This window comes from Hibiscus syriacus, unplaced genomic scaffold (assembly GCF_006381635.1).
Source record: "Hibiscus syriacus cultivar Baekdansim isolate YM2019G1 unplaced genomic scaffold, ASM638163v2 tig00110122_pilon, whole genome shotgun sequence".
Lineage (NCBI taxonomy): Eukaryota > Viridiplantae > Streptophyta > Magnoliopsida > Malvales > Malvaceae > Hibiscus > Hibiscus syriacus.
Window position 1 is genome coordinate 822022 of NW_024062598.1, and position 12031 is coordinate 834052.

Sequence of the window (12031 nt, forward strand, 5' to 3'; positions counted from 1 at the left end):
ATATCTTGCTCCAAGTTGATGTACTCTTGACCATCTTTCAAACCCGACATCTTCTAGTGTTTGAGCACACTGAGGCAAAACACGTCTTAAACAGTTTATATGCTTATTAAAATCCACTTGCCGATAAGCTTTTACAGCCTTCCAGTATGTCCATTTGTGATTTTTTATACCAGCAGACCTTGATTTTAGATTTCTATACTAATGAACACCACAAAGTCCATGAAAAGCATCTGGGAAACACCTTCTAACAGCGTTGTCAATTGAGTTTGCCCTATTGGATATGATTGTCAGATTGCTAATAGGACCTATGCAATCCCTAAGATGCCCCATAAACCATTTCTATAAATCAGAGGTTTCAGATTTGCCAACCCCATAAGCTATTGGCAGTATCCCATTGTTAGCATCCATGGCTACTGCTAATAAGTTTACTCCAAGGTATCGACCTTTTAAATGTGATCCGTCAACTATAATAACTGGGCGCATGCAATTAATAAACGAACGAATCTACAAAATCATATACACAAGAAATATAATCATTTAAATGTGAAATGCATGTAACTAACAAAAATGAGTCAACAAAATTATATTGATTTACTAACCGCAGCACCAATGGCGATAAACAGCAACTCAAAGCGTCCATCTCTATCTGATTTTGATATGAGTTACCGACCCAGTATTTTTCAGCTTTAAATTGTGACAATAAGCCGGCAGTTGGGCAAACGATGCTTCTGGCGACCCCCTCAACAATTTCAAGGCATAACATTTGGCTCTCCAAGCTTGAGAATATGAGATACTAATCTTGAACCGAGCATTCATGTCAGTCATAATTTCATGTCCCCGATATACCCTACCATTCAAAAACATTAACTCAGCCAGAAAACCACCCAACACCTTTTTGTTTGCCTATCTATGGTGAGGAAAAACTTGGGTTCTTGAACATGTATGTTTATCAATAAAAGTCCTAACTTGAAACATTTCGCAATCTTTTATCCTCTTTGCAATCATACGCCACATACAGTTTTTGTCAATCATACACCTTGTTTCGAAACGATCTTTGCTTGATTTGTTAACTTTTAGTTGATAGCCATCTTCCACACATTTCATATACAAAGCTATATTCAAGTCTTCCTTTGTATCAAAACAATCATCTTTCTTGATACGAATAATTTTTGTGTAACAATCAACTGCTATCTTTACCTACTCTTCTTCCGGTATCTGAAGTAATTCTGGCATATTCCAGTTATACTCCCGTGGCATTTTCTTCGGAGACTTTTCTTTGGGGATTTCTTCTTCTTCTTTTTCTTCTTCAGTGTTATATGAATTACAGAATGGATGTTCAACATGTTCATTTACAGTCGTAACTTCCTCCTCATTATCATCAACAACATCTTCCTCGGCAACAGCTGTTTCATCATTAAAATTCAGGTATTGACCAATATTAAAATCATTACACGCAGGGTCTGTTTCTTCTTCTGAAAAATCATCAAAATCCGAGTATTGACCAAGATCAAAGTCCGGGTATTGACCAAGATCAAATTTCGAATACTGACTAGTACTCACAATTTTTTCTGTTGGCTCATCATCGTCTAACTGGTCAATACGAAAACCGGAATTTGGTGCTGAAAGTTGATTGGGATTTGGATTAGGGAAAGGTTGTGGGTTTTGAGATTGTGTTTGGTATTGGAAATGTGGTGAAACAATATTTGCTTGGTGATGAAATTGTGGGAACCATTAAATTTTGAGCACCATAAACTGGGGTTGAAAAACTTAGTTGATTACTACCCGCTACTGACCCAACTTCACTACTTCTAGGTTTAACAACATACAATGTAACATCATCACTTGAAACACTAATGTAAGCAATGAATCATTCAACATCTTCATTGTCGGTTAACAAATAAACTTTACCATTTCTCTGATAAGATAGCCTAAATCCACTTAGGGGCTCTAAATTCAATTTATTTGCAACACGTAACATTAGAGTTTCATAAGTTAACTTTTTTAATGACAGTTTTAGTTGAAGATTCATGGGAAAGGCATATATTGTAAAACACCATGAACATTCTCCCATGACTTTCCAAAACACAAATTTATCCAAACATGATCAACATTAGATGATTTCATTATTGTAAATTAATTTACTAAACAAACGAGCTGCGAAACTAAAACCTGTTGCCGGATGGGGAAGGATGTCGTTGGATATAGGAACGGATGTCGCCGGAGAGAGTGCTAGATGGAGATGGAATGAGTTGCGAGTTAGGGATTTAGGTTATGAGTTGCTACTGCTGCGTAGTTATATACCCAAAACATTTGTGTTGCGAAATTAAAACCTGTTGCGAATTCAGAAATCGAGTTGCAATTTGAAATTCAGTATTGCGATAGTCAGAATCTCGTTGCGATTTACAGATTCGCATTGCGATTTACAGATTCGCATTGCGATTTACGTATTCACATTGCGATTTACGGATACGCATTGCGATTTACGTATTCTAGTTGTGATTTACAGATACGCGTTGCGATTTACGTATTCTCGTTGTGATTTACGGATACGCGTTGCGATTTTACGTATTGTCGTTGCGATTTACGGATACTCGATGCGATAGTCAGAATCGCGTTGTGATTTATATGTTCGCGTTGTGATTTTCATATTCGCGTTGCGATTATGGAAAATCGCAATGCGAATTTGTACTATCGCATTGCGATTCTTCTAATCGCGTTGCGATTCTGGGAACTGATTTGCGATTCTGGAGATCGCGTTGAGATTTTTATTTCGCATTGCGATTTTGTTGGTCATTTTGGCAAATCCAAAAAAAGTTGGTTAAAATCGTATATTATAAGGCATTTTTTTGTCACTGAGGCGATTTTCTCTACACATATTCGTCTCTAAACTAATAGATTTTTGTAGGGTTATTTACAACAAATATCCTCAAGCTATGGACAATATTTTAAACTGCTCAGAACATTTCATTTGAATTATCACTAAAATTTTAGGGATTGTAGACTGCCATTGATTTGGTTTATGAGTTCAAATATGAAATGTGACATAATTATATACTATATGTTATATCGAATTGTTTCTATTTTTTATTGTTTTGTCTCTAACACCTAATTTAATTATTCATTTTACTTTAAACGGTTAAAAAATGGTAAAAAAGACCGTGCCATGCGACACTTCTGTAGAATAAATTAGGGTAAACTATAATACTGGTCACTAATGTTTGAGTAAGTTTTATTTTTTTCAAACCTTTTTGAACTATCAAGTTCAAAATGTGAGCAGCACACCTTATATGGAAGTACTTACCATTGCAAGGAAGAGGAGAAATGACATTCAAATAATCTTTTAGTCTCTTAACCATTTTATCATTTGCAGAAGCATTATCAAGTGTAATGGTAAATGCTTTTTTTTCAAGACCCCATTCACATATCATTTTTTTCACAAACTTAAAGATAGACTCAGCATCATGAGGAGGAGGAAAACGACGAAAATTAAGTATTTTAGACTGAAGTTTCCAGTTATTATCAACATAATGAGCAGTAAGGGCAAAATAAGAACGTGAAGTGCAGGCAGACCAAGCATCACATGTAAAACAAACACGACTTGAGACAGAATGCATTGAATCAAGCAGTAATTTTTTACACTTTTCATGTTGCAACATGCAATACTTAGTAACAATATATCTAGAGATTTCCTTAACAGAAGAATTAAGGTAATGATGTAAATCCCTAAGTTTGCCATGCTCAACTATACTATATGCATAACCATGACACATAATAGCTTCAGCAAACAATTCACAATATTTGTTTTGATCAAAAGAAGCTACACTATCTGTATTTTCAGAAAGAAAATCCTTATATGCTTGGTATTTCTCAGTATGCCTTTTAGGGTTAGATGTACCAATATGAAAATCAGCTTTATATCTTTTCAATTTGCAATACTTACACTCGGCATAAACAGAACCATCATCAGCTTTGGTGAATGTGTAGTGGTCCCAAACAACAGAGGTTCTTCTCCCAAATTCGAATGAACCAGTGGCCCTCCTCTTAGAGGATTTATTTAAATCAAATGCTTCGGAAAGCACATCATTTATATCCCCTTGCAAAAAAATTAGGGTTAGTAACCAACCTTATAAAATCAATTCGAATAAACAAAAAACAGTAGCAACAAATTAAACAGTTTATTTAAACTGTAAATAAAGACAGCTAACAACCTTATAAAAACAATCCGAATGAACAACCAACAACACAAACAAATCAACAGTAGCAACAAATTGAACAGTTTATTTAAACTCTAAATAAAAGGCATCTAACAACCTTATAGAAGTAATCCAAATGAAAAACCAACACAAACAAATCAACAGTAGCAACAAATTAAACATTTTAGTTACCTCTTTCAGAATGCCTTTCATTTTGATTTGTTGGGTTTTCTCCTACAAAAGAAATGAATAATAAATTAATAAATAATATTAAAATCAAAACCGAAATAATACATTACTAAACAGTAAACATACCTGGACCATTCAACTCGTAAGATAAGCTGTCCATGAAACCCTTGAAAGAAAGGATTCAAATATCAACCAAAAACAGAGAAAAAAGATTCGAATATCAACCAAAAACAGAGAAAAAACGATTCGAATATCAACCAAAAATAGAGAATTTGAGAGAAATAGAAAGCTAGTGAGATCAAAATGAGAGAAATGAGAGATCAAAATAAGACAAATGAGAGATAACCAGTGTGTGTGCGGCTCAAGAAGATAATGCGGTCGCTTGTACTGAACAATGGGATCATCTGCCTTTCCGAAAAACACGGTTAGAAATTAGAATAAATGCGTGCTTGTCCCACACCCCCTTCAAAAGCACACATTCTCATCTTCTGTATATACATTATAACAGTTTGAAAGCAAGTGGGGCACGTTTGGGTCATTACTTTTAAATATAAAAGTGATGGTTTTGCTTGGTTCTATGCGAGTTTGGCGGTATAGGTGGAGTAATGGGACTATTTAATTTTCAGACAAGATGGTATGGGGCAGCGGCGCACATTCTTTTTGTCTATGGTATGGTTTTTTTAATTTGAGGATATCATATGCAATTATATCTATAAAGAAAGAGTGTGGCACTAACAAAAGCTAAAGATGAAGGATTAAAGTATAAAAAATACTAATTACAAATATCGAATACGCATAAAATGTATCGTATTTTATCGTGTTTCAAAGAATTGATAACATATTTATTATAATGTTTTTATTATATTTCAAAGAAATGATCACCTGACTATTCATTATGCTCCAAATTCGTCATTTTTTGTTTAAAAATTAACGACAGTATGAGCCGGAAGTTAACTTGGTATATGAATTATGATAAAATATGATATTATAATCTCGAACGACTATCATATCTCAATCAACATGTTAACGTCCAGCTCATACGATTGTTACTTTTTTAACAGAAAATGACGAGTTTGGAACATAATAAATAATTGAGTGACCATTTTGTAACATTTATTAGTCTAGGGACTCAACAATGCAACTCTCTATAGTTGGAGATCATTTTGTAACTTTTAATAGTCAAATGACTTAATAAAATAATATCCTACAGTCGAAGTACCATTTGTATACTTTACCTTAATAATTAAATATCACGATTATATTTGAATTTATACAGTACAAATGATCTGATAGATAGATCGATGTAGAATTTTATATTAGGAGAGATAATTTATAATATTTTAGGGGACGAAAACATGTTATCAATAGAAAATACAAAAAAAAATCTAAACTATATGTAAATTTAGAACTCGTTGAGTGACTTCAATAGTAAAAGAGAGTATTGTTCTCCCTAGAGGTATCATGTTTGAATAGTTACGTTTGTAGGGTATATGTACGTTGTTAATGACCAAGAAAAATTCTGAACAAATACTATATTTAATAAATAAACGAACATAAACAAATACTAGATGATTTAGGATTTATGATGTAAGAGTTAAGGTTTAGGATTTAAAGTTTAGGTTTAGATTATCAAGTTTAGGGTTTAGAGTTTTTTATATAATATATACTTTATTAATTTATATAGTTTATGCATATTGTTTCTATAAACTATATAAGTAATTTACTTTATATAATTTATATATATATATTATACATAGTTTATACATACATGTACTATAAGTTACATATATAGTTTACATTACATGTATACATATACTATAAGTTACATATATAGTTTACATTACATGTATACACATACTATAAGTTACATATATTAACTATTGTTTATAGACTATAGGTTAATGTTACATGTATAATTTATATAATCTATTGTTTATATAAACTATATATGAATTATTAAATGTATTTATACATATATAGTTTATAAAGTTTAGGATTTAGGGTTTATGTTTTAGGATATAGGGTTTAGGATTTTTATAAACTATATAATTTATTACTTTATATAGTTTATGTATAGTATTTCTTTAATATATATATATATATATATATATATATATATTCTATATATTACTTATATTAGTTATGCATACATATATATACTATATTAATATAAATTATAACATATAAACTATATAGTTTATACATATATAGTTTATATATATATATATATTAATATATATAATATTTTATAAACTATATATTTTTTGTAGTTTATACATATATAGTTTATATACATAGTTTATATATATATAGTTCACATAAACATAATTTATATATATAGCTTATAATAATTATATAGTTTATAATATAAATATAGTTTATAATTTTATATACATAGTTTATATATAGTGCACATAAATAATTTATATATAGTTTATAATAATTATATAGTTTATATATAATTTTATATTATATATATATATTATATTTTTTTCATTTTTTTTGAATGAATGCAAGTTAGTATATTTTTCATTATTTCTTCAAATTTTACATTTATTTCGATTTAACCCTTTTGTGTTTTTTAATTTATTTCAATTTTAAGTCTTTAACTTTTATATGTATTCAATTTAGTCCTTAAATTTATATTTGCATATTCCATTGTTAGTTGTTATTTATTTATATTTTGTAATTGGCCCATAATTTTCTAAATGTATTTAATTTTGTCATTTTTTACATTAATTTAAACCTCGCATTTTAAATTTATTTTGATTTAGTCCCTTACCTATGTGTGTTGTTTAATTTATATTTTAAGATTTTATTTGTAATTTTTCATTTCTTCAATTTTGTCATTAAATTTATATTTTTTACAAAATTGATCCTTGAATATTTATTTTTCTCTTATTTTACTCGAAATCATATACAATTACAACTTCCAATTCAACAATCACGAAATATGACAAAATAATTAATCCAAAAAAACAAAAACGACCTGACCTGAACTCAATCCGTATCCGATAAACATCCGACCTGAATTTTATCTGTCAATGATGTGACCCGATCTGAACGAGATCCGACTGAAGTCAACCCGAACCTGAATTAACCTGGTCTTTATCTGCTTCGGACCTGAATTGTTTTTACCTGAACTGACATCGATCCGAACTGAAATGACCCGACCTGAACCCGATCTGGATCTGATGTCAAATCAACCTGAAAATAACCCAAACTGATTTGACCTGACCTGAACCCGATATGGATATAGTGTCAAATCAACCTGAATTGACCTGTATCCGATTTTACCCGACCTACCAAGATCCGACTGAAACCTGACCGATTACCTGATTTTACAGCCCTACTTATATGTGCTGGTGCATTTTATAAGTTGAAGAGAAAATGTCTGAAAAGACATTGGGAATGCAAATTTCTACTTAATGGCCGGATATTTTTAAAGACTTTAAATTTTATACATAATTTTATTTTTATTATTTTTTATTTCAAAAAATATAAATGATAACATTAAATATGCATACCAGTTCTGTGATTTGTATGAAATAACAATTAGGAAATTAGAAATAAAATTAAAATAAATAATAGAAAAATATAATTTTAAAAGGTATCAAAGACGTAACTGTAACACTCATATCTCGTATATCTTTCCGTACACGAGATACAGATGTCACATCACTTTATAAAGCTTTTTGTCATTTGAAAACCCGAAAAAATTTGTTTCAATTTGATCAACTACAAAATATGATATTTGTAAAAGCAATATACTAAACTATCAATTAAGTACATTATAAAATATTTACTATAGTTTAATTACATGCCAATTAAGTTCCCAAATGAATAAGATTTTCATAATGTTACTGATGAGTCGATCTTTAATCGATTAAAGTTGTTGTTGCTGTTACTGCTACACTCCTTACGCAACTAATCTTTGCCTTTACCTATGCGTGAAATAAACACACGTTAAATATTTACTTAGTGAGATATAATATTGTAAGAATATTACAAATCATACGACAATATCTTATGAATATTGAATGAATAATTTAATTTCATCACTCATAAGGATCAGATTTAACAATTTATGACATAATTTCTATATGACGTTGCGTATAACGTCACAAAATATACTATAAAAGTGATTTTTTTTTTGTTTTTGTCACATTTAGTAATTAATGGTATATTTTTTATGACAATTGTAAAAATGGTCATTGATTTTCGTCACTGTATGTTTGACGCCAGAATTTCCCTCCAAAAAATTTGGTGGGAAACCTTTCAATGACGTTTAGATAAAATTGTGATGTTGTAAAATCGTCTCCAATGAAACGAAAGTATTAATGACGATTCGATTTGAATTAGTGACATTCTAAATTTGTCACCAATAAAATTTATTTGTGACAATTTGATTCGTCATAGTTTATATGAAATAAAAAATGACGTTTTATTCTTCTCACAAAATAAGCTTAACATGACAAAAGCAATTATTTGATCCTCGTTGTTATATCTCTTGTTTTTTGACGATATGGAAATACATCATACGGTTGTGTCAATTAATGTTTAGTGCCAATAATTAACATAAAAAATAGCCTAGAATTTTTTAGAGACATATTGGATTTGTCACTAATTCAAAATTTTATTGGTGAAATTTTTTAAAATAGTCATAGATTTTAGACTTATAATTTCAATCATTCATATTAATTTTCACAAAGTTATGTTCTCTATAAATATTATATATATAATAATTTTTTTATTTATATATATTTGAAGGGTCAAAAAAAACCTAACAATGTAAAATAAAATTATTTCAATACTTAATTTTTTTGCACCCAAGTAATCCTTTGCATTAAGAAATTAAATCAATTAAGCCATCAAACTATAAAATTACATTAATTAAGGTCTTTGATCAACCTTTAAGTCTTAACCTTTTTAGGTTATTTGTTGTGTGGCAGCGTCAAAGGGAATTACATGTCAAACTTTAGGGATGAATTTCTAGATTTTTTAAAAATTTAATTTAAATTTTTTTAAAAATAAAAAATTATGGAAATATTTTAAATAATATTTTAAAATGTAAGAATGTAAAAAATTATTTATTTTTATATAAATTTCAAAATTTATTTTAAAAATAAAAATACTAAATATTTTTAAAAGTATAATAAATATTCAAAAACTAAAAAGTATAAAAAGTTTTAAAATATTTAATAATTATATTAAATATTAATTTATATTTTAAAACTCTGAAATTTATTCAAAAATAAAAATACTTTTAAAATAATAAAAAAAATATTTGTTTAATATAAAATATTACATAATTACTTTAAAAATTATAAAATCTTACAATATTATTTTAAAATATTAAAAATATCTAAAAATTAAAATATGTAGAAAATATAAAATTATTAAAAATTATTAAAAAATCTAAAAATAAACTCTAAAATTTCTTATGAGAAATATAGTTGGAGTCTGAGTTACTATGATATGTTATAAATATTATTTTCAATGAATTTGTATGATTACAATTTAGATTACAATTTAGATTATAATTTGGGGTCTTAAGTGTGACTAAAAATATTTTTTAAATATAAATTATTAAAAATATTAAAACCTTATTAAAAGTTACTCTTATGAGATGAATTGTTTTGTTACGATATCATAAATCCTTCTTGTAAGAACTATTATCTTAGTGACATAGGTTCCCTTGGAGAATAAGCACTAAACATAGTGTTGTAGATCTCCCGTTCAAAAACCTTGACTATATATTTTTAGATATTTTTATTTTTAAAATTTTAAAATAAAATGCAATATTTTTATATATTTTTTAAATTTTATAGAAATAATTAATATTTCTTTTTAATTTTTTAAAAATTCAAAATTTTCAAATTTTAATAATTTTAATAATATTTAATATTTTTAAATTAGTTTTAAATTTTTTAAGAAACCTTAATTGGGATGAAAATAAAATGTTGAGGCTTGAGATAATAATAATAATAATAATAATAATAATAATAATAATAATAATAATAATAATAATAATTCCATCAAAATTGGCGTTAGAAGTACAATCATGATAATTTGGGAGTTAAGTGTGCTTATAATACTTGGAGTTAAACGTGAGAAACATAAAATTTATGGACTAAATTATAAAAACTTAAAAGCTAGAGGTTGAAAATGAAAATTATGAAAAGTTAACCCTAAAGAATTTGATGGCCTACCTTGTTGTTAACCCTACCTATTATTCCTGAAGATAAAGAATAGTGTTTTCGCTCTTTTTCTCACATTTTGTTTTGGCTTACGCTACGCTAGTGTTTTATCTTCTGTTCAAGGGATTGGGAGGCATCGAAGTCAGAGAAGAAGCTATAGTCCTCATCGTCGTAGCCATATTCAAACACATGCAAGAAAGAGGTACGTCAATGAACCTCGTGATCACCACCGATCCCATCGTCACCGATTCCCACTTCTTTTTGATTTTCTCATTCGCAATCTCCCTATCGATGCTAGCTCGAAAGATCTTAAGGTTTCCTTTGAATGGTATGGTTCGATGAAGGATGTTTATCTGCCGAAAGAAAAATTATTACTCAGGGTACGCCATTGATCTATCCTTTATTCATATGTCTATGTTTGTTCTGGTTGTTTCTTTATTGGCGATTGTAGTGTACTTTGAATAGAGCTTCATGCTATTATAATGTCTTTTGCTGAAATAATTTTTCTATCTTTTTGATGGCTTACTGATATTTTGTTTTTAGTACCAATAAAGGTGCCCGACTCTTTAATTATGCTTAGTAATGATATGTGGCTTTGTGAAGTTTCGGTATGGTGAAGATGCAGCTGAAGCAAAAGATAATCATCGTTCTCCCAAGTGATCTAGAAATGTTTCACGGTCTCTTTCTCTGCGTTCTCCATATGGTGACTAGGAATACAGAACCAAGCAGAGGTCCCCAAGTCCTAGGGAGAATGGTCAGTGTCCACATGATTATAAAGATAATGTGCACAACATGTTAAAGAGTCCAAGGCGTGTCAATTGTAAACCTTCAAGGCCTTCTTATGGTGTTTTGCACACGTGGTTACTGCTAAAAACCGAAAATGTGGTTGTCTGGTGCTTTATATTTACGAAACAATTAGTAATATGAGTTAGTGTGGGTATGTTTTCAGTCTAGCAGATTTGATGTCTGGATATATCTTGTTTTTTTTAAATGTCTTCTTGTGCTATAATTGGCAAAAGAAATTTACATACAACAAGTGTTAGTAAAGAGAATTGTAAGTAACGCAGGTGGTAAAAATGGAGGAGATACAGATGAATAATGAAGGAACTACGGTAACATTCAAGAGCCTAGACATACCCAAGTAGCCAGACACTGTTATAGTTCCATCTGCAATCACTCGAGCAAGGGTTCCTGCTTCTGTTGAAAGAAGCCCTCCGTTGTAAGTTCCACGAGAAAGCCTAGACAACATTACACGCGACAAGAGCGACAAGTTCACACCTTCAAACACTTCCGCAGATACAAAAGTGATGAGTGCAGAGCCACATACTGAGCCACAGAGTAAGGAATCCCAATACGGAAGCTTAGGAGAATGCCAACCAAAACCATGATTTCAGAATCTAGCAGAACTTGCCTGCAATAAATTTAAATAGCATGTATGCCATCCATTCA

At 29.4% G+C, this 12031-nt stretch overlaps 1 protein-coding gene across 1 annotated transcript; it reads left to right on the forward strand.

The window, feature by feature from the left end:
• The first annotated feature begins 4776 nt into the window (after nt 1-4776).
• Nucleotides 4777-11412, forward strand: LOC120215500 (serine/arginine-rich SC35-like splicing factor SCL28). The gene is made up of 3 exons (XM_039213171.1): nt 4777-4806; nt 10627-10962; nt 11186-11412. Exons 1-3 carry the CDS (start codon nt 4777-4779, stop codon nt 11240-11242), a joined length of 423 nt encoding a protein of 140 aa, XP_039069102.1. The 3' UTR covers nt 11243-11412.
• Nucleotides 11413-12031: the final 619 nt, after the last annotated feature.